The 24,721-nt window shown below is 42.1% G+C and overlaps 1 protein-coding gene across 1 annotated transcript in view; it reads left to right on the top strand.

The window, feature by feature from the left end:
- Positions 1-24,721, top strand: part of Su(dx) (WW domain containing E3 ubiquitin protein ligase suppressor of deltex) — a 279,179-nt gene that overhangs the window by 118,406 nt on the left and 136,052 nt on the right. The window contains exons 10-12 of the mRNA XM_080282428.1: positions 2,344-2,435; positions 17,436-17,567; positions 17,976-18,059. Of these exons, the coding sequence (XP_080138554.1) occupies positions 2,344-2,435; positions 17,436-17,567; positions 17,976-18,059 (308 nt within the window). The remainder of the gene's footprint in view (positions 1-2,343; positions 2,436-17,435; positions 17,568-17,975; positions 18,060-24,721) is intronic.

Below are 24,721 nucleotides of genomic sequence, written 5' to 3'. Positions count from 1 at the left end.
TTTGAAGGAGGTAGGAGGTGAAGTAGGCCAAGGAGAAGGTGGAGAGATATGGCGGATGAGTGTTTGAGGAAGAGAGGTTTGGAAGTCGGTGAGACTAGGGAACTGACAAGAGTTCGAGTTGGCTGGATGAATGTTGTGAGGAGAAGTGCATGATCAGGGATTTGGGCACCCCTTGTGAGCATGGCAGCATCTGGATTGACTCAATAGGATATATTTTTGTGAAGCTGCAGATTGTGGTGAATGTTTTTGGCATATCCGGTAGAGCCAGGATTCTGGGGGCTTGAACGATGAGTGAATGGAAGTGTGGCCTATTTGATTTGGGCAAGATTGTGCCATCTGGATGTTGCTACTCCTCACCCAGCCCTTGGGTGGGAAAGGAGGTCCGGATGATGATGATGATGATATATGCCAGTGATAGGCAGTTTTTTGGATAACTATCTGTATATGTGGCTGCTTTGAATAGAGCTTGAGCTAGCTCCATCCTGACTTCATGACATCAGTCTCTGAAGGCACATGGAGACTTTCCAGTGTAGTTTTTAGGGGTGAAAATGCATCTTATATGCCAAAAAATACAGTAATCCTTTAATGCTGTGTTAACAGAAAGAAGCCTAAGCTTACCATTTTTTAAGTAACATATTGTATTTGTGAGTTTAATGATTAGTGGTAGGTGGGGGCGCACACCATCCACTTACTCGATGTAGTGCTGCCCTCGGATGAATGTCGTTTCATCTCTTCCTTCTCTCTTTCCTTCCTTCCTCTTCTGTCTTTCATTCCTTCATTTTTCCTTCTTCCTTCTATCTTTGGGTGATTATACACTGACTGACAAGCCTAATAGTTTCTTGTACACCAGGAAACCATTTATTATGCTGGGTGGTAACCATATAACCAGATTATGGCACCTGGTGGTTTAGTGGGTAATTAATGCGATCCAACCAGATTGAGCCTGTGTAGGTTTACATCCAAAGGGTGGTTGGGGTTTATTACTCATGTAATGCCACTCACAGATGTGTGAGGCTGGTGACTCTCATCTTAAATGCCAGGACCAACTTGCCAAGCCCCAGCCCTCTGTGCTCCTCACAGTGCAACACAGGATTAGATGATGATGATGATGTTGATAATGATTATAATAAAAATGAAAGGCATTAGTGTATGGCAACAACACATCTATCCCATTAAGCACCTAATCAACTGTTTTATGGTTTGTGTTATGTCTTTATTACTTTATTATGATACTGTATATACTCCTTTTCCTGAAATTTACTGTTAATTATAGGTTAAAGGTAAGAATAAAATGTCAGATCTTTTATGGGCCCAGTACCTGTTAGTCTGTTAGCCATTGTTTGTAGGTGGGGGCACTCACCATCCACTCACTCAATGTAGTGCTGCCCTTGGGTGACAGCCCATTCCTCTCTTCCTTCTGTTTGTGGGTGACACTACACTGAGTGACAAGCCAATGGTTTCCTGTACACCAGGAAACCATTTACTATCCTGCATAGTAACCATCCATCCATCCATCCATCCAGTCCTACATTGCCCCATGAGGAGTGTAGGAATCTTGGGCCGGGCAAGTTGGTCCTGACATTTAAGCTGAGAGTGACCAGCCTCACTCATCCCTGAGTGGCATTACCTGAGCAAAAAACCCCAACCATCCCTTGGATATAAACCTTCACTGACTTAATCCGATTGGAGCGCCAAAATTTGGTTATATGGTTACCACCCAGCGCAGTAAATGGTTCCCTGGTGTACAGGAAACCATTTGGCTTGTCACTCAGTGTAGAGTCACCCACAGGCAGAAGGAAGAGGAAAGAATGAAGGAAAGAAAGACAGAAGAGGGAGTGTAAAGTCACCTGTAGGCAGAAGGATGAGGAAAGAATGAAGGAAAGAAAGACATAAGAGGATGGAAGGAAAGAAGGATGGAGAAGAGGAAAGGGCAGACACCCGAGAGCAGCACTACATTGAGTGAGCGGATGGTGAGCACCACCATATAACCATATTATGGCACCTGGTGGTTTAGTGGGTGATTAAGGCTCTCCAATTGGATTGAGCCTGTTCGGGTTTATATCCAAGGGGTGGTTGGGTTTATTGCTCACATAATGCCACTCGAGGATGTGTAAGGCTGATCACTCTCATCTTAAATATCAGGACCAACTTGCCTAGCCCTGGGCTCCTACGCTTCGCATGGGGCAACGCAGGATTGGATGATGATGACAATACTTAGCTTATGTAATCAGTACATCTGACAGCTGTTTTTTGGTCCCTGTAACGGTGTTCCTGAGATGTGAGTCTTGTATAGCCTGACTGTAGTAACATACTAATAAATAAATTTGTTCTTCTTTTCTTCAGGGCTGGGAAAAGCGACATGAACCAAATGGGAGAGTGTACTTTGTCAACCACCGCAATAGAACTACCCAGTGGGATGATCCTCGAACACAAGGGTAAGTACTGTATTTTTACTAGTACAAGTATATGGTAGATGTCCCAGTGCAGAGGCAGTGGTCCAGTGCAGACACACTTAGCAGAAATGAGGTTGCTTGGAGGAATGAGTATTATGAAATATAAATTAATTCATTTCATTCATCATCCAATCCCAAGTTGCCCCATGAGGATTGTAGGAGCCCGGGGCTAAGCAAGTCAGTTCTGACATTTAAGATGAGAGTGACCCGCCTCACTCATCCCTGAGTGGCATTACGTGAACAATAAACCTCAACCACCTATATTGTTGTGGCATTGTGTCAGTATCAATATTATATATTGGTTGGGTTTGTGCATGCAAGAAAGTGTGTAGAAAAATAAGAGAAATTAAATATTTTTTTATGAACACCTTGGCGTAGCAGCTTTTTTTATTTATTTATTTATTTTTTTTGCCAGTCCCCTGCAAATCACTTTTCATTTGCATTAATTCTTAGTACTAATTGGTAGTGGTAGGTGGGGGTGCTCACCATCCACTCACTCGATGTAGTGCTGCACTTAGGTGCCTGCCCTTTCCTCTCTTCCTTCCTTCTTCTTCTGTTGTTCCATCCTTCATCCTTTCCTCTTCCTTCTGTTTATGGGTGACTCTACACTGAGTGACAAGCTAAGTGCTTTTTTCTACAGCAGGAAACACTGGATGGTAACCATAAAACTAAATTGTGGCACCTGGTGGTTTAATGGGCAATTAAGGTGCTCCAGTCGGATTGAGCCTGTGCAGGCTTATATTCAAGGGGTGGTTGGGGTTTATTGCTCACATGATGCCACTCAGGGATGAGTGAGGTTGGTCACTATCTTTTTGAATGTCAAAACCAACTTGCCTAACCCCAGATTCCTATGCACCTCATGGAACGACACAAGGTTTGCTGATGAATTAATTAATTAATTGTTCACAGTACAGTACTCCCCCACCCTCCAGGGCTTAGGTTACCAAATATACTGCAATTAGCTAAAACTGCAAATATTCTTTATGAGTTAGGACTATATCCCTCATGCCTCATGGGATATGGTTTTCATTCACTGTAAAGTTTGTAATGATAAATGTATGGAAACCAGCAGCTGTCACATGTTTTGTTTGCACAGTACAAAGTAGCAGTTTAAAATATGAAAAGTTTATACAGGCACAGTGTAAATTAGCTTTTGATTTAATACAAAATGAAAATTAATCTATCTATTGCCAGATGCCTTAATCCCGTAAGGGTTGACCACAAACAATTCGCCTTCTTGTTGCTCTGTCCCCTGCCATTTCACTGCCCTGCTCACAGCTCACACTCCACTCTGTCATATACCTCTCCACTCCATCCTTCCATCTCATCCTTGGCCTCCCCCTCCCTCCCCCCCCAGCCACCTCACTCACATATGCTCTCCTCATCTGTCTTTTGCTCTCCATCTTCTTCACATGGCCAAACCACCTCAGTGTATCACTCCTAATGCATTCTGTCACATCCACATCTATGCTACAATGCTCCTTCACTTCCTCATTTGTCAGTCTGTGTTTTCATGTGATTCCACATGCTCCTCTCAAATAACTCATTTCCACTGCGCTCACTCTTGACTAGTGTCCATCCAACAAGGTCCAAGCTTCATTTCTGTATGTTAGAGTTGGTATTATAATAAAGTGCACCCCCACACAATGCGAGCTCACACGATGCGAATCACCTACAATGTGAGGTCAACCCAGAAAATGCTTATTTTTATCGAATGCGAAATATGCGAATCGAACTTCCCAACATGTGAATTGGCTGTATGATTCCAAGGCAAAAATGGACTCCCCTCCATTGCTAAGAATGTCGGGCTGGACGATGCGAATCAGTCACGTGCAGATAGATGGCTGGCAGTGAGCCAGATTCAAAATGGCAGTCAGCTGGCAAGCTATCTGCATGCCACTACTGACACTTCTCCATATTGCTGTGAGAACACATGTTGTACCTCGCATCCTGTGGTCTGTTTTAGCATCATAGCAGTACCCTCCTATTCATCATGGTCTCAGCTGTCGACTTTGAAGGCTTTATGGCACCTCCAGGAGACCTCAGCAGTGACAATGAGAGTGACAACGGGGCACCCCACCCTGCGGGACAAGAGTAGATGCCCCGAACCTCAGATACCCACTCCCCTGCCTTCTTAGCAAGCCAAGAAATCACTTAAATAATGATACTTGGTGTTCTGTTTGTTGTTTTATTTGTTGGTCCAACTAGAAGTACTATTAGACAAAGTATTAGCAGAGTAGAGTAGGCTGGAAGGGGACCCGAAGACCAAGCCCTGGGTGGGCTGTCCATCATATACCATTTTTCCCATAAGTTCTTTAGTTCACACAATGCGAAATCGTAGAATGCGAGAGTTTCTGCCGCCCATAAACTTAGGCATTGTGTGAGGGCACACTACTGTCATCCAGCAACTTTTTTACTTTTATGTTCACTTTTCTGTTCCTTATCACTGCTGTAAAAGAAATGGCAACTTTTCTGCTTTGTTGTACCCTTTCAAGCGTTTCACCCTCTATACTTCCATTCTTAGTCTTCACATTACCCAGTACAGTACTTAAATGCACTCACATTTTCCATTTCCTCCTCATCCAACCTCACTGTACATTCAGTGACTTCATTTCTCTTAAAGACCATAGCTTTACTTTACATTCACCTTTAGATTCCATTTCGTGCACACTTCCAGACTTACTCACCAAGCCTTGCAGCTCCCCTTCATCTTCACTTAACAACACACTATTATATGCAAACAATAGTACAGGGAGTTTCCAAACACTGCCATCTCTTATTAGGGCTGCTTTAACATCCTCTGCCCCACCTTGTATCTCTTTTATAACCCCATCCATATACAGATTGAACAACTATGGAGACATGTCACATCCCTGTTTCAAGCCAACCCCCAGATAGAAAATTCACTCAGTTCGCTCTCCACACACACTGCAGCCTTACCACCATCATACATACTCTTCATAACATTCAGCAACTTCCCATTTGCTCCATATACTCTTAATACTTTCCACATTCCTTGTCAATCCACCCTGTCATATGCTTTCTCCAAATCCATGAAGGTCACCTGCAACTTCATTCCCTTCCCTAGAAGCTTTTTCACTGAAGACCTAAGAATGAATATCTGATCTACACAACCTCTTCCTTTCCTAACACCTCCTGTTCTTCTCCAACTAATTCCTCTGTTGTTTCCCAATATCTTGCAATAAGTATCCAACCATATACGGTATTTTTCCTATTACCCTAAGAAGACAGCTGCCCCTACGATTGCCACACATTGGTTTTTCCCTTTTCCTCTGTACAGGGGAATGATTATACCTGACTTCCAGTCCTTCTGGACTCTGCCTTTCTCCCAGGTCAGTCTGCACATCTTCCATATCCATTCTGTTACAATCTCTCCCCCGTGCTTCAGCATTTCATCACACACTCCATAAATTCCTGGGGCTTTCCCCATTTTGACTTTCTTCATTGATTCCACTACTTCCATGCTACTGCTTCCTTCCTCTCTCCTCACCTTCTTCCTCCTCCTAGCCATTCCCCAGCCACTAACACTCACATTACTTCCATTGTCCATGTTCAGCAATTCCCTAAAGTGTTCTTTCTATTTGCTCATATTTCTCCCTTCTCCACTTGCAATATACAATTTCTGTCTTTCACTCTCCAACTAACTACTTTAGCACCCTGCCTAACCGTCTTTATCCAGAACATTTTACTTCCTCCACTTTACGTACAAATTCCTTCAAAGTTCCTTATTCACTCTCTTCTTACTCTCTCTTAATCTTTTCACCTTTCTCTACCTCTCTACATATAATTCTCTCTCTTGTCTCACAGCCTCCTCCACGCTCCTGTTTCTCATTCACTCACTATTTGCTTTCTTCTTTTGTGCAACAGTCTGTCTCACCTCTTCATTCCACCATACTGTTCCTTGCATCCCCTTTTGTCTTCATTTCACCCCACACACCACCTCACATGCTGCACAGATTTCTTCTGTGAATATCTTGCACATCTCATCCACACCCCCCATCTACTCCAAATCATATTTCCCCAATTGCTCTTTCACCATTTTCTTATATTTTACCTTTTTTCCATCCTCTTGCAACCTTTCTACCCTCCTTGTATGGATGTATAATAAGAGTACAGTACAATGGTATGGGAGTATAGTACAGTGCTTACGTGTGTCACGGTAGGTCTTATATTGTATCATTTTGTTTAATTTATAAAGGCTCCAACATCCTTGTGTGTGTCAGGCTTGGTCACCTAGTGACAGGGCTCCACGCTGCTTGACCTCCAGCAGCCTCGCTGTTCAGTCACCTGTCATCGAGGCCACACCCTATGACTTCGTCCTAGGTCTTTTCCAGTCCAGTTCATGCAGTGCCATCCTGGATGTTCACATTTCTCACCTCCTTCACCCAGTTGTCATCCTACATTATCTCAGCATGCCCAAACTATCTCAGTCTACCCTTCCTCATCACAACGCCATTACATTTCAGTCCTGTCCTTCCTTTCAACTCTTCTGTTGTAGGAGTAGACTGTGGCACCAGTCAAGCAGGGCAGTACTCCCAAGGTGGATGGAAAGCTGATGACAGGGAGAGCTGGAGCTCCTGTTTCATCAGCCCTCAAGACTAGTTCCTGGCCATCCCCCTTTGCTGAACTTTTTCAGTGTCTTAGTAACACAGAGCATAGGTCAGCTTGCTCCCCAATACAAATTTCTCTAACTGTCAGCATCAGTCTACATGCACAGTACACTCTGCACTACCTTTTCAAAAAAAAAAAAAAATAGTGCACTACAACCATGCCTTGGAGTTCCCAGGGTGAGGGGAGGGGACCATAAATGCCCCCACCATCTGCCCCTCTCCCGATGATGACTCATTGTGCATGGAACCACTGTCTGACTAACTTCTTCTTCATTTCTGCAACATTTGCGGCCTTTCCTCTAACTTTTTCTTTGATGAACACCATCTCTCCTCCTCTAAACCTCACCTTGTCTTTTTAACTGAGACTCAGCTGTCTGAGGCAACTGACAGCAAACCCTTTTCTGTATCCTCCTACTTTATACCCATTTCAAAGCCAAAGGTGGCTGTTGTGTATATGTACGCGATGACTTATCTTGCACTCGTGTTCCTGAACTTGATTCCTCTGAATTCTCTACTCTCTAGCTTCAGCTGTCCTGTCATTCTCTGACTAATTATATCTGCACTTTTACTTATCTCATGATTCTTCAGACTGTCAAAAATTCTTCGACTGTCTTACTTACGATGGAACACACACTATCCATTTCTCCTTTCTCTGAAATCTCCATTCTAGGAGATTTCAATGTTCACCACCACCTTTGGCTCTCCTGTCCTTTCACTGATCCACCTGGTGAACAAGCCTACATCTTTTCTATCCATAATGACCTAGAGCAGCTTGTACAGCACTACCCGTATTCCTGACCGCCTTGGAGAGAGCTCCAACATACCTTACCCCTTCCTTACAACTAATCATTCTGCTTACATTGTTAATCTTTTCTCTCTGTTCGGCTTCTCCGATCACAACCTTATTTTCTTAATCTGTCCTATTGCTCCGATACGGCCTGTGGACCCTCCAAAGAAATGTTGTCTGTGGCACTTTGGAGCCCTCAGGCAGTACTTCTTCGATTTTCCCTGGAATGATTATTGCTTCCATGGCCGGGAGCCATCTGAGTGTGCCTTGCACATTACGGAGGTTATTCTGTCGGGCACAGATGCATACATTCCTTTCTGATATCCTTTGACTAGTGCAAGAAAGCCTTGGTTTAATCATGCTTGTTCTAATGCTCTCTGCAACAATGAGAGGGCCTATGAAAGGTATTGGAGCCAACCCACCCCTGAATCACATCTTTTTTATGACTCTGCCTGGGATCATGGTAAGTCTGTTTTTCGCTCTGCTAAAAATAATTTCATCCGTAATAATTGCTCTCAACTCTCCAATTCGAATTCTTCCTGCTCCTTCTGGCACCCTGCCAAAAACCTTTCTAACAACTTTACCTCATCATCCTTCCCTCCTCATTGCTACTATGATGACTCTGTAGCTACTTCTTCTACTGATAAAGCAGATATCTTCACTGAGACTTTTTCCTCCAATTCCACCTTAGATGATTCTGTTGCTGTTCCTCCATCACTTCCTCCTCTGACTTCCTCATGGTTGACATTAAAATTTCTTCAGCTGATGTATTTTCTGCCATCACTGGCTTTAATATTAACAAGGCATATAGGCCTGATGGAGTCCCTCCAGTTATCCTCAAGAACTGTGCTTCTGTGCTTACACCCTGCCTAGGTAAACTCTTTCGCCTTTGTCTTTCATCTTGTACCTTTCCTTCTTGCTGGAAGTTTGCTTTTATTCAGCCAGTCCCAAAGAAGGGTGACCATTCCCAACCCTCTAACTATCGTCCAATTACTTTAACATCCTGTGCTGAAATGTTTTCGAGTCAATTCTTAACAGAAAAATTTTAAATCATCTTTCCTATCACAATCTTCTTTCTGATCATCAGTATGGGTTCCATCAGGGATGCTCCACAGGTGATCTTCTCACCTACCTTTCAGATTCGTGGTCATTCTCGTTTCGGGACTTTGGTGAAAGCTTTGCCATTGCATTTGACATCTCAAAGGCTTTCGATCGAGTCTGGCATAATTCTTTATTTTCCAAACTGCCCTCTTATGGTTTCTATCCTTCTACCTGTGCCTTTATCTATAGCTTCCTTTTTGGTTGTTCTATAGCTGCTGTTGTAGACGGCCATCGTTCTTCTCCTAGATCTGTCAACATTTGTGTTCCTCAGGGCTCTGTCCTATCACCAACCCTTTTTCTTTTATTCATCAATGATCTTCTAAGCTGTACATCTAACTCTGTCCACTCGTACGCTGTTGATTCCACCCTTGACCTTTCCATTCGGTTTCTGCAATGTCCATCTCAGCAGTTACTTCAATAAGCAAAGGATGAGGCTCTGGCACACCTAATCTCTGACTTGGGGTAAAATTAATCTTGTTGTCTTTAATGCATCAAATACTCCCTATCATCCCATCAGAATCTTCCACAGGAGTACCCACTAATGTTTAATAATATCCAGCTCAATCCTGCATGATCCATGAATATGCTTGGGGTTTCATTCACTCAGGATTTATCATGGAAAGATTATGTTGCATCTCTTGTAAAATCTGCTTCTAAGAGATTAGGTGTGCTAAGCCTACTCCATGCCTTCTTTACCCCTGCACAGTTGTTGGCTTTATACATAGGTTTTATTTGCCTCTGTTTAGAGTACAACTTTCATATGTGGGAAGGCTCCCCACATACAGCTCTTCTTAACAGGGTGAAGTCAAAGGCTTTTCATCTCATCAGCTCTCCTCCTCTTACTGGCTCCCTTCAACCTCTGTCTCTTTGTCGCACTGTTGCCTCTTTATCTCTTTTCTATCACTACTTTAATGGTCACTGCACCTCTGAACTGTCTGCTTACATCTCTCCACCTCTACAACGGGCACGTAGCACCCGTCTAACATCAAATTCTCATCCCTTTTCTGTCCAACTCTCTAATGCAAGAGTTAACCATTACTCCCAGTCCTTCATTTATGCAACAGGTCAACTCTGGAACTGTCTCCCTCTGTCAGTATTTCCTGCCGGTACTTCCTGTGATCTCCAGTCTTTCAAACGCTGTGTATCCAGGCATCTCGAAATGAACGGATCTTGAATTTGGCTGTCTTTTGTATTGTTTTTGTTATTTTCTTGGAAGGAATTGTTTTGTGGGTTCAGCCTTTGGTTTCTTCTTCCTTGGATGACAAAAAAAATCCTAGCCTCCCCCTCCCCCCTCCAGGCCTCGCATTCAAGGTCACGCTACTGTACACATCCATCTAATCAGTGTCATTTCTTTACATATGAGCCAATGAATATGCTCTTCCTTTACTGCCCAGGTTTCACTACCATACCACAATGCCCTCCTAACTCTTGCTGCATACGAATATCCCTTCACACGGAGGGAGAGTCCTTGTAATGTCAGGAGAGGCAACAGCTCCATGAATTTCCAGCCACTCCTTGCTCTAGTCACAGAGCTAGCTCCCACCCCACCTCCAGCACATTACATGTTTTCCAAGTAACAAAACTCCTCCTCACACTCTAGACACTCACCAGCAAGATCAGTCCTTTCATGCCTGGCAATCTCCACGTGCTCTTCCCAACTCACCGCACACGTGAAATTGGCATTATCTCGCAGTCCACCTTTAATACCGCTACACCTCTTATGCACCCACTTAACACAAACACTTCACAAGAATCAATTAGCCCCACACCCTTATGGCAAACTGCACCTGGCCACTCTCACTCTTCTCTGACAGTACTGTCTCCAGCCCTAGACAATCACTTCTGTTTTATCTGCATTTACTCCTAAGTTCTTGTGCCCCATACCATCTCTCCACTTCATAGACCATTCCTCCACCTCCCTTTTGTTCTCTGCACTCAATACCAAATCATCGACATACAATATCTGCCTCAGGAGTCCATTTCTGAAGTCACATGAGAGGGCTTCAGGCACCATAATGAGCAATAAGGGGATCAGGACTCACCCCTGATGCACACCAACATTCATGGAAGACTCATCATTCAAATCTCCATTCACTTTCACCTGGATGCGAGTACCCACATACAGTCATGCGCTGCTTAACGCCCAACCACACAACGTCCGTCCGTTAACATCCGGGGACCCATAAGAATATAATAGAAATAAAAACAAAAATCTGAAGAACAGGCTATGCATTGTTGTCTTAATTTGGGCTTTTTATACTGTAGTGTACTGTATTGTACAAAAAATATATATATATATATATATATATATTTTCAGCCAGCTCGATCTCTTGTCAGTTCCCTAGCCTCTCCGACTTCCAAACCTCTCTTCCTTACACACTCATCCACCATATCTCTCCACCTTCTCCTTGGCCTACCTCGCCTCCTTCCCCCTTCAAATTCACTCAGATATACCTGGATAAATGTTGTGAGGAGAAGTGCATGATTAGGGATTTGGCACCCCTTTTTAACCCGAGGATACGTTCCTATGTTTTGTCACAGTGACACCCGACGACGTATCCATATGTTTTACAATTGCGAGGTCCATCATTTGGACATTTTTTGAGTTGTGCAAGTGATTTTTGGTGGGCATATGTGGGAGACCTTCCTATACCCCTCGTCAGTCAGGGATACTGCCTAGCTCCGCCTAACCCCAAGGTGGAGGACAAAGGAAGAAAGAAGCAAAAGAGATGAGGCAGTAACATCGGAAAGGAAGGGGAGGTATGTTAATGTGTTTGGCGAGTGAAACAACGCATATATCGCCTATATTATTGTCTGAAAACCAATATACTCCTGTAATACATATAAATTTGTACCAAATAAATAAATATCTAACCTTTTATGAGTGGTATGGAATAGTCACTCCTCCCATAGAAATCGTTTTCTCAGGAGCACAGCCCACAGAAGACGGTACCAGATATTCAAAGGGACACCTGTATAACGCAATTATAAGCCCAGCTGAGCACTTTTATGGGCATTTTCCAATGTTTCTCATAAAAAGTGGAGGTTTTAACCCCCCCCCCAAAAAAAAGAAAATCTGCAAGGATTGGGGGGATCAGTGGTGAAAAATCATTCAGGATGCGGCGGGTTAACGTGGCAGCATCCGGAGTGACTCAGTCGTATACATTTATGTGAAGCTACAGAATGTGGTGAATGTTTTTGGCGTATCCGATAGAGCCAGGATTCCGGGGGCTCGAATGATGAGTGAATGGAAGTGTGGCCCATTGGATTGGGCAAATTTGGGCTGTCTGGACACTGCTACTCCTCACCCCACCCGGGAAAGGAGGTCTGGATGATGATGATATATATATATATATATATATATATATATATATATATATATATATATAAATATGGAGCCTCTGAGGTACAGTGGTAGAGTGTGCGTTTCGTACACAGGTGAACCAGGGTTTGCACCCCACCAGGGTAATAAACTTTGGGAGTGTTCACCCGGCCACTTACTGCATTGGTGGACACAAGGGGTGCTGTGGTTGAACCAGTGTTGCTTACTATAGTGTATGCTTGCACCCAGTCGGCTTGCGCGGGCCGATTACACTTGGTTCACAGATTACACACACATCCAAAGCCACTCCAACACTACAATTACACTTACAAGCACTTATCACCCTACATACAATCTCTACCAGACAGCCTAAGCCACTTGGTAGAGATACAATGGCTGTATCGTCGCGACTTCGGTTGGGATAGGCCTGTCCTGCAGTGGATACTCAAATGGCTGATGATGATGATGATGATGATGATGATGATATATATATATATATATATATATATATATATATATATACTTGTATATATATATATATATATACATATATATATATATATATATATATATATATATATATATATATATATATACATATACATATATATATATATATATATATATATATATATAGTACCGGTAGTAAAATGTAACTACAATATACACAGAGGTGGGCAGTACCGGCAGTACTACTGGCAGTGCCTTTTTAAGCACTCCCATCAATGCTGGCAGTCCTTTATTTGGTTAGTAACATTACTGGTACCACCAGTACTTTCTTATCCATTTCCTTGGCAGTAGCAATAATCGGTACCTTTTTGTGGAAATTTTCAGATTTTAGAAAAAGTGTCTGACAGCAACAGTGAACTCTGCTGGATGCCACCCATGATCAGTGAATTGCTGAACATCATCATATGCCCAGACTAGTTGAAACATGTTCAGACCACTGTTTCGGATGACTCATCACTAAGGCTAGGCACCACCATCACCACTACTGCTGCAACCAGTAATAGTTATAATAATAACAAGAACAATAATAATATTAATAATAATAATAATTATAATGCAGTGTATCCCTCAGTTATCCAATGTAATATAGCTAGAGGCATGTCTGGATAATGGACTTCTCCTGTGGCCCTTCTTTGTACATACTCTAACTTTGAAAGCCATTGTAAATGGCCACTACAGTACATCGTACAACACTTATTACTGGTGTTTTACACTACTCTGTCTGGTGAAGCAGACCTACCTATAAACCACACATTTACCATGGTCAAGCAGACCTAACAATGACAGACAAGCAGTCACCACTGCAGGTCCATGCCCTGCAGTGCCCCACCACCCCCCACCCCCACCCCCACCCCACCCAAAAAAAAAAAAAAAAGTTACTGGGTATATCTTGAGACCCTATAGGTTTCATGTTGATAGCTCAAGCCATTCATAATACATAATGGTGCTAAAGGCAGGTGTTAAAAACTAGTTGACCTTTGGCAGCCATTTTGGTGACCTTGGCCTTGACCCCGATTTCCCATTTTCGAAGTTGTCCAAGATTTTGGCCATGTCTTGTTACCCTGATGGTTTCATGTTGATAGCTCAACCCATTCATGAGATATAATGGGAACAAATACACACACACACACACACACACACACACACACACACCTAAGTAGGTGTGGTGAAGGGAAGAGTCAAATAGTTAGTAAAAAAAGAAAATGTACCCTTAGGAAGTACCAATGTCACTACCTCCGGTACCTTTCAAAATGTGTAACGCTATCACTACCGCCAGTACCATTTTCGACCAGTACATTATCTTTATCACCACTGCCGTTACTTTTTAAAAGTACCACTCGCTCACCTCTGAGTATACTGTGCATAAGTTAAGGTGGTCCCTTAACCTCCTGTTTTTCAGAACATATCATGGATGCCAAGTGGAGCATGGCTGTGCACTCTAACCAGCCTCTTCTTGGTCCCAAGCTTTCTCATTGCCCACTTCACCACTTCACCTTGGGAGTCAAAGACCCTCTCCAAATCAACAAAAACAAAGTACAGGTCACTTTTCTTTCCTATAAACAGTCGTGCTTTGCTTAGCGTCCATGATACGTTCAGCAAAATAGGACGTTAAGTGATCTGGACGTTAAGCGACCACTGTAACTTATGCACTGTACGCTGTATCCTGTATTATATATACAAGTACAGTATATCGTATATACTGAACTGTATACAGTATTACTTTTCAGGTACAGTACAGTATAAAGAGCCCAAATTAAGACAATAATCATCATCATCATCTAATTCTGTGTTGCCCCATGAGGAGTGTAGGAGCCCAGGGCTAGGCAAGTTGATCCTGACATTCAAGATGAGAGTGACCAGTGTCACTTATCCCTGAGTGTCATTACGTGAGCAGTAAACCCTAGCCACATAAACCCACACAAGCTCAATTTGGCAGGAGTACCTTAATTACCCACTAAACCACCAGGCACCTTAGTTTGGTTATATGATTACCACTTAGCATAGTAAATGGTTTCCTGGTGTAGAGGAAACTATTTGGCATGTCACTCACTGTAGAGTCATCCACAGATAGAAGGAAGAGGAAGGCTTAAAAATCGCTTGGACTCATACTGCTACGTTTGGGAACCATGATGAACTCTTCAGTAACGTAGATTGTTATGTAAACCTAATGCAAGGATAAAGCGACAGTAAACAAGCAACAGTACACAGCTACCAGCGGCTGGTGTTGATGTCACTGTTATATGATAAACCCTTTATTGCTTGTTAGCAGTTTTTTTTACTGCTTTTTGGTATATTTTTTTACTGGTTTTATGTAAGTAGGGATAAAGGAAATATGACGTATGAACAGTATTACAGTGTATCTGTAAAGGTAGTACAGTAATCCCTTTATGACCCAGATGCCCAAGTCCCAGACCCAGACCGCTCAAGTCCTGGACATTTTGGGCTTGAGTCCTCGAACACCAAAAATGGCCAAAAAACGTATTAATGAAAAAAAAGATAAAACTAATATGTGTTCATCCCTACTCTAAATTTGCTGTGTTTTGGCGCGTAGGTCCTCTGACGTCTGCTAGAGCACCCCTTCATCCTCCCCAGTTCCTGCATACCTACTGTTGTGACTGCACACTCATCACCATGGCTGCCCAAGTACTCGTTTTTGTGAACAAATTGTGAATAAACTGCAATACCTCGCCACAAGACCACATGGGAATTTACAGTGTTGTGCAGTGTTAAGAAATTAGAATTCAGAGTGCAAAGAATTAAGTGCAGAGTGCAACTGGTGTGGTGCAACTAAGAACAGAATGTGATGTGTTAAACAGTGATAGTTCACAGTGCAAAGGATTAAGTGCAGCACAACACTGGATTACTGTACATGCTTCAAGTGCACCTTCACCCCCACCAGAGCCTGTGAGGAGGTGGGTTAATCTTCGTGACGGCCATGGACGTGTCGAAAGTACCCCGTACACTGCTAAATCTTTTTCATACTCACTTCTGATTTCTCATTCTCTAGTTCCTTTTCATTTATTTCATGGTTTCTGTCTCTTATATGTGTGCATAGGTTCTTAAATAGATGCTGTGAATGTCCAGTAGGGAGTTATTTAAGTGACATTCAAAGTTAGGTTGGTTTGGGGTCTATAAGTACCTGTCCAGGGGCATTTTTCCCAAGTCCCCGACAAAACCAAGTCCCAGACATGCCTTTGCCTCTGTTATGTTGGATCTTGGAGGGATTACTGTGCTGCGTATTGTATGGCCAGCAACGTAATCACTTTGCGTTGGGATGCTGGCTGGCCATCACACAACAACACTGCTTTGTGCTCGCATACACTCGCTGTGTCCTGTTCTTCATTTTTTTTTCCCGCTTGTTATATTCTTATGGGTCCCCGGACGTTGTGTGGAAGGACGTTAAGCGATGCATGACTATATTTTTCCTGTAGCTGTCAAACAATGAATGTGGCATCAGTGGTTCCTTGGCCTGGCGTAAAGCCAAACTGCATCTCATCAGTATTCACTCTTTCTCTAATCCGACCTTATAGAACTCTCGATTACCTTCATTATCTGGTCTAAAAGTTTTATGCCTCTATAATTCCCTCTTTCCAGGACATCACCCTTCCCCTTATACGCATGTACATTCATGTTCTTCAGCCAGTAATCTGAGACAACACACACTTATATAATCTTATTTATCAAACCAGTAACCAACCCCACTCCTATATTTTTTTTAGTCCATTTCAGCAGCCAGCCCAGACACACCTGCAACCTTCCCAACTGCATCATGCCTATTGTCCTGCTTACAGTAACACTGTTAAATAAAGGCCAGGGGCCAAACACTGGATTTTCTAACACCAGACCATCCCTGTTCCAGTCAAACTCCTCGTTCAGCAGTCGGCTACAATGCGTTCTTCAGGAATCTCAAATTAACAATACCAAAATACAGTACAACTCTCACTTCCTTCCTGTAAACTTCTGAAGATGTCAGACAATGACGATTGCATCAGTCGTCTCTTTGCCAGGCATACCTCAAGCTTCATCTCATCAGTATTTGCTCTTTCCCCTATTGTTCCATCCAGGATTGTCTCCATTACCTTCATTATCTGGTCCAAAAACTTTATGTCACTTTTTTTTCTACCTTCCAAGGCATCATGCCACTCTTTATACACATTTAGAATCATACTTTTCAAGCAGTCATTAGGATCGACACATATAATAGGATTGTTATCTAATAGAGATTATGTGAGGGTGAAGTAGACATGTGAGGCACATTTGGTTAGTGGAACATGTATTCCTGTGGAGTAGGAATGAGATTTACCAAATCTTGAATAATTCATGAATTGATTGAAGGCCCAGTTCTCTGGGCACTTCATTGATACTTCTTATACTTTAGCACTGTTAATAGTTCTCATACTCGTTACGAACTTGCCCAGCCCCAGGCTCCTACACTCCTCATGGGGCAACACAAGAGTAGATGATGGATGGATGGATGGTTATATTTTTTAATAGTTAACTCACTCCATTTATTAGTGGGAAATAGGTTTGGATGATGATAACTTATTGTAAAGTATTAATAGTGTGTGAATATGCTTCTTAGATGATGATAAATATGCTTCTTTCAGAGCTGTGTTGTATTTTACTTTTAGGATGATACTAGATGAGGAGGCCCTGCCTGCTGGCTGGGAGATGCGTCTGACAGAGGATGGCCGTCCATACTTTGTTGACCACAATACCAAGAAGACAACCTTCCAGGACCCTCGACCGGGTGCTGAGCAAATGTAAGAGTTATTCTTCTATAACCCTAGTATCTGATATTGGATATGACCATGGTGGCATTGTACAGTGTGCAGCATAGTTTTAAGTCTATGTAGGGAACTGCACTGATTTGATTATAACCTGATTAAATCATGGGGTGCAGTACATTTTGAAAACTGTAGAAGTATAGATTTATTGAGATTTTCTTTTTCACTTTTAAGTAAATAAAAGAAACCAGTAAATTAGGCATATTGGTGATTTTTCCACATAAATGTCAGATTTATCCGTTGTTATTTTTTTTAGAAGTTGGGGTGTGCCAAAAATTTGTCATTGTAGATGTATGCCATTAAGTAAGAATTTTTGTAATAGGGATATTTCTTAAGTGGTGAATATGAATTTCATAATCAGACTCTTAATCTGTACATTCTTAGCAGTCGAGGGCAGTATGGTGTCCCTATGGTGTACGAGCGATCCTTCAGGTGGAAACTGGGACAGTTCCGGTATCTTTGTCACAGGTAGGACAATACGTGCATGTGGTATCGTGCTGATTAAGGGTATTACAAGTTACAAATTTAAATTTACCTACAGCTGTGGTATATCATTCTAATTTTATTCTTATATACTGTATATATATATACAGTATATATATATATATATATATATATATATATATATATATATATATATATTATACACACACACACTGTACAGTACACACACCACATCACATGCCGCACAGATCTCTTCTGTGAATATCTTGTACACACCTTTCACGTCCCCTATCTGCTCGAAATCATATTTACCTCATCACTCCACTTCTCTGTTATATTCTGCCTTTTTTTTCCATCCTCCTGTAACCTTCCCACCCTCCTTGTAAGAACTATTTCCTCCTGTCCTTCCCTTCTTCTATTCTTCCACTTCATTTCAACCATGACTTTCACCACCACCAAGTGGTGGTCAGTAAATCCACTCCCCCAACTTCTGTGTGCTCTTGCATCCATTACAGTACACATCTTCTCATTCTGTCATCCACACACACATAATGATTCATTGCCTTCCGTTCATTCAGTTCACCACCTACCATTCTCATCACTCGCCACGTATACTTGTGGATCGTTTTATGTCTGAAGAGGGTATTGGCTATCACCAACTCCCTCTTGGCACAAATGTCCACTAGAGCACTGCCATTCTCTTCCACTTTTGCTGGCACACCCCACTCACCAACTACTTTATCCATCTTCACATTCCCCACTTTTCCATTCATATATCCAATCAAAAATACTCTCATTCCTTTCAAACTTTTCTGTGCATGCTTCCACATTTTTCCAGAACTCTTCTTTCACTCGGCTTGCATGATCTTGCGTTGGCGCAGACACACGCACACAATCGCCCACATTTGTAGTCCAGTAAATATTGTAACAGTAAGTAGAACAATTAGATCAAAGCGAAATTACCCCATTGGGCAGGGGTAATTTCACAGACACTTTTTTTTTTTTTTTTTTTTTTTTTTTTTAATACAAAAATTATTATAGATATCCTTAGCAGAAGGGCTGAATGTATTGATAAAGCAATGAAGATGTCAGTATTCCATATGTGGTGGTTTGTATTTAGCAAAAACCATCGTTCACTGTGAAATTGCCCGTTTTGCTCTACTCATTCCGAAGCCAAAGGCGGCTGTTGTGTATATGTATGCAACAGCCTGTCTTGCTCTTGTGTTCCTGAACTTGAATCTTCTGACTTTTGCATTCTCTGTGTTTAGCTTTTCAGTCATTCTTTGACTAAATATATCTGTGCTGTTTCCTTATCCCTTGATTCCACTGACTAAAGAATTCTTCAATTATATTACTTCTGCGATGGAACGCATCCTGTCAGTTTCTCCTTTCTCTGAAATATCCATTCTCGGAGATTTCATTGTTCACCACGCCTTTTGGTTCTCCTCTGCTTTCACTAATCCACCTGGTGAACATGTTTACATCTTTTCTATCCTTAATGATCTAGAGCAGCTTGTACAGCATCTTACCTGTATCCCTGACTGCCTTGGAGAGAGTTCCAACATACTTGACCTCTTCCTTACACCGTTAATCTTTCCTCTCTGCTGGGCTCCTGTGATCACAACCTAGTCACCTTAACCTGCCCTACCATTCCAGTAAGGCCTGTGAACCCTCCCAAGAAGAGACAGTTGTGGCTCTTTGGAGCTGCTGATTGGGAGGCCTGCAGGCAGTACTTCTTTGATTTTTCCCTGAAATGATTATTTCTTTCAATGGCCGAGAGCCATCTGGGTGCGTCTTGCACATTATGAAGGTTATTCTCTTGGGCATGGAAGCATACATTCCTTTCTCAAATTCTGTGACTAATGCCAAACAACCATGTTTTAATCACACATTCAAATTAAGTCTACACCAAGGAGATGGCCCACAAAAGGTACCAGAGCCACCCTACCCCTGAATCTCATCTCTTTTATATTTCTGCCAGGAATTGTGCTAAGTCTATTCTTTGCTCTGCTGAAAATTATTTCATTCTTACTAAATGCTCTGAACTCTCCAGCTCAAAATCTTCCCACCCTTTCTGACACCTTGCCAAAAACCTTTCTAACAACTTTACCTCATCATCCTTCACTCCTGTTTTCCATACTGATGGCTTTGCAGCCATTTCTTCTACTGATAAAACATATCTCTTCACTCAGACTTTCTCCTCCTATTCCACCTTAGATTATTCCAGGGCTGTTCCACCGTCACTTCCTCCCTCTTCTCATGGCTGACATTAAAATTTTTTCATTTTATGCATTTCCTGCCATCACTGGCCTCAATACTAACAAGGCATGTGGGCCTGATGGGGTCCCTCCTGTTGTCCTCAAGAACTGTGCTTCTGTGCTTACACCCCGCCTAGGTAAACTCTTTCATCTTTGTCTGTCAGCTTGCACCTTTCCTCCTTGCTGAAAGTTTACTGTCATTCAGCCTGTCCCAGGGAGGGGTGATCATTCCCATCCAGTTGCTTTAACATCCTGTGTTTCAAAAGTTTTAGAGTCTATTCTCTACAACAGAATTTTAGAGCATCTTCCCTATCACAACCTACTTTCTTGTCGTCAGTGTGGGTTCCACCAAGGACGCTCCATTGGCGACCTTCTCACGTTCTTTTCAGACTCTTGGTCATCCTCCTTTTCTTGCCTTTGAAAAAAGAGTTGCTATTGCACTTGATGTCTCAAAGGCTTTCGATCGAGTCTGGCATAAATCTTTAATTTCCATACGGCCCCCTTATGGTTTCTGCCCTTCTGTGCCTTCATCTCTAGCTTTCTTGCTGGTTGTTCTATAGCTGCTGTTGTAGATGGCCACCGTTCTTAGTGCTATCAGTAGTGGTGTTCCTCAGGGCTCTGTCCAACCACCAACTCTCTTCTTTTTATTCATCAGTTACCTAAGCTATACATCAAACCATATCTACCCTTCATCATTGCTTCCTGCAGTATCCATCTCAGCACTTACTTCAACAAACAAGGGATAAGGCTATGGCACCCCTAATATCTGACTTGGCTCATATATCTGATTGGGATAAAAGTAATCTGGTTGTTTTTAATGCATCAGAAACTCAGTTCTTTCATCTATCAACCTGACAGAATGTTCCGCAGGAGTACCCCCCAATTTTTAACAATATCCAACTCAATCCTGCAACATCTTTGGACATACTTGGGTTTTCAGTCTCTTGGGATGTATCATGGAAAGATCTTATTACCTCTCTTATAAAATCTGCTTCCAAGAGACTAAGTGTGCTAAGCTGACTCTGTGCCTCCTTTACCCCGCACCTTTGTTGACTTTATACCTGGGTTTTATTCACCCTTTGTAGAGTACAACTCTTGTGTGGGGAGGCTTCCCGCATACTGTATAGCTCTTCTCAACAAGATGGAGTCAAAGGCTTTTCATCTCATTAACGCTCCTCCTTTTACTGGCTTCCTTAAACCTGTCTCTTCACTGCACTGTTGCATCTTATCTCTTTTCTATCACTACTTCAGTGGCCACTGCTTATCTGAACTATCATTTTGCATCCCTCCACCACCATGGCAGATGCATAGCACCCATCTAGCAACAAACTCTCATCCCTTTTCTCTCCAGCATTCTAATGCTAGAGTTAACCATTACTCCCAGCAACAGGTCAACTCTGGAACTGTCTCCCTCTGTCTGTAATTTTCCTACTGCCTATGAGCTCCAGTCTGTCAAGCGCAATGTGTCCAGGCATGGATCTTGAATTTGGCTCTCTCTTATCTTGATTTTTTTTTTTTTTTTTTTTTTTTTTTTGAGGGAACAATTAGTGGGTTTCTTGTCCTTGCTTCCTTCTTCCTTGGAAAAAAAAAAATTCTACATTGTGTATGTACTGTACTAAACCTGTTGGATGTCACCACAGGAGTTGCATACCTTTGCTCAATGGTTCTGCTCTGCAAGACAGATAGTGGTTAAACACAACAACAGTAGTTTTGTATTTGTGCACTTGGAACCCATAATATAGGAGGTAATGTCTTACAATACTTTAACCTTATCTACAACCTGACCATTACTTCCCCCCCATAAAACCTTTGTATGGTCAAACATGCTTACTAATATGTTTTCCAAAGATATACCTTATGTCTGTATTGAGATGAAGAACAGACATAAATCAGTGACATTAGAAGGGCATTATGCAACAAATTGTTTACTCACCTTCACAGACAGTGATGTCTGGCTTGGCAATGAAGGGGTGTCTGAGGTTGAGTAGTTGGCATTGGGGCTGGCATTCAGCTCCACTACGCCTCCACTGGGCAGTAGAAGTAGTAGGGCACCCCTCAGAGGCTGTTGTTGCATTATGCCCTTCTGATTTTTTTTTTTTTTTTCCGCCATAGTGTCACTACATGCCAGATTTGAACCATTGGCTGGGGTTAGACCTCACTCAGGCTTTACATAATAGGTCAGAAGTCATGCACAGTGGATTTGAGAGACATTTTTTGTCTCCATATGTGACAGATCTGTACATGACAGTCCTTCTCAAGCCTGGGAATGACTCAGTTGTGCAGATTGTTATGCTGTTGTGCTTCACATATATTGTTTAATCAGCATGCTTATCTCCATAAACTGGTTATTGAATTGGGAACACTTTTTATTGGGCTTACATTCTTTTCATAACTTAGTAATCAAGTTGAGCAATGAAAGATCATGACTAGAATCATACATTGTGCTGATTTCTTGAGATTAGTTTTCATTGCTTTGAAATATCTTTGTAAACGAACATTTAATACATTTTCATTTATATAGGCTGTCCCCAACTTATGAAAATAATTGGTTCTTAAATTCTTTCATAAGTTTTTTTTTTTTTTTTCGTAAGCCCATGTAATTTTTATACTCTCTCTCTCTCTCTCTCTCTCTCTCTCTCTCTCTCTCTCTCTCTCTCTCTCTCTCTCTCTCTCTCTCTCTCTCTCTCTCTCTCTGGCAACCCTAATCCATACCATAATTACTAAGGACACAAAGTTCTTTCCCTCTACCCTGTCTCCTTTATACTCCATACCTTCTTCTGTGCAATCCTCTCTCTCTCTCTCTCTCTCTCTCTCTCTCTCTCTCTCTCTCTCTCTCTCTCTCTCTCTCTCTCTCTCTCTCTCTCTCTCTCTCTCTCTCTCTCCATCCATCCATCCATCCATCCCAGCCCTAATCCATACCATAATTACTAAAGTTCTTTCCCTCTATCCCGTCTCCTTTATACTCCATGCCTACTTTTGTGCTATCCTCTCTCTCTCTCTCTCTCTCTCTCTCTCTCTCTCTCTCTCTCTCTCTCTCTCTCACACACACACACACACACACACACACACACACACACACACACACACACACACACACACACATTCTTTCCACCTAGGTTAAAGCCCATTATTGTCTCCACTCCTCCACTTATCCCCTATCCTTCCCTGAACTGCAATCATCACCACACCTCCTTGTCAGTGTTTTCACCTGACCCCATCCTTCCTTGCCATGACTGACACACACACACACACAGCAAAGCTGGGAATAGCGCTGCTACTATTTTAATAGCGATGGTGGTAACGCCATTACCTTTTTTTAGCCAGTAGCAGAACTGAGAGCACCGCTACTTTTTTGGCCGTACTCACATGCTACCGCGCACCTCGCTACTCACGCGACGAATACAGGTCCGGAGTCTGTGAGTACATACAGATATGTCGACGGTTTGGTTGTATTTATTAACGATGAAAAATAATACTTTCATCAATTCTGTCAGTTAATGATGTTTGTTGTACATTACATCAGTAATTTATTAATTATTATTAATTGGTAATGTGCAATAATTAGATAGGAATTTGCTAGTTAATTATCGATCATTTAAATTAAGTAAAGATAAATAAGGATGTCAGCTAGATGTAGGCAATGCTAACACACACACACACACACACACACACACACACACCTCTAGCTATCCCCGTCTCTAACTCCCGCTCTCTCCCTTACTCTCTCTTTCAGACTAATTCTTACTTCGTTATTATTTCGTAACAGTGTGTTACTTTCAGCTTAAAGTAATGGAAAAAACATTGCTATTGTATAAATAGCCTTTAAAAGAAAGCCCCAGTTCATTTTTACTCTCATTTTCATACATATCTTAAATAGGTATCATTTTAAATATTATAAATCTATATAATATGTATCAATGGTAGGCCACATGTTTTTGCCTGGGGGTTTAGGGGTTTCAAGAATACTCCCCCAGTATCCCTGCTTGTCGTACGAGGCGACTAAAAGGGTTGGTGGTGGGTTAGTGCCCCACCCCGTAAAAAGAACTAACTAAACAAGCGAATAAAGCGCCTCGGACCCGGACGGACCATATGTTGACGACTAAGGAATGGACAAAGGACATTCTTCGGGTGGGAACTTGGAATGTGAGAGGAGTAATGATGAAGTGAAAGAGAGAGAGATTGTTCAGGTGCTTGAGGATGCAAGAGTGGATATATGTGGACTGACTGAAACTAAATGGAAAGGTGAAAGGGTGAGAGAATGGGAATATGGTTTAGGTATATGTGCGGGAGTTAATGAGAATGAGAGGGCAAGAGAGGGAGTATGTCTGATTATAAGCAAGAAGTGGAAGGAGAATATAAAAGAGTATGGAACAGTGGGTGCAAGGATTGTATGTGTGAGGATGAAAGTAGTTATACAAGAGTGGGCGA

This window comes from Coenobita brevimanus, chromosome 93, assembly GCF_032717465.1.
Source record: "Coenobita brevimanus isolate Jiangsu-jjx chromosome 93, ASM3271746v2, whole genome shotgun sequence".
Classification (NCBI taxonomy): domain Eukaryota; kingdom Metazoa; phylum Arthropoda; class Malacostraca; order Decapoda; family Coenobitidae; genus Coenobita; species Coenobita brevimanus.
This window is presented reverse-complemented; position numbering and strand designations above follow the sequence as displayed.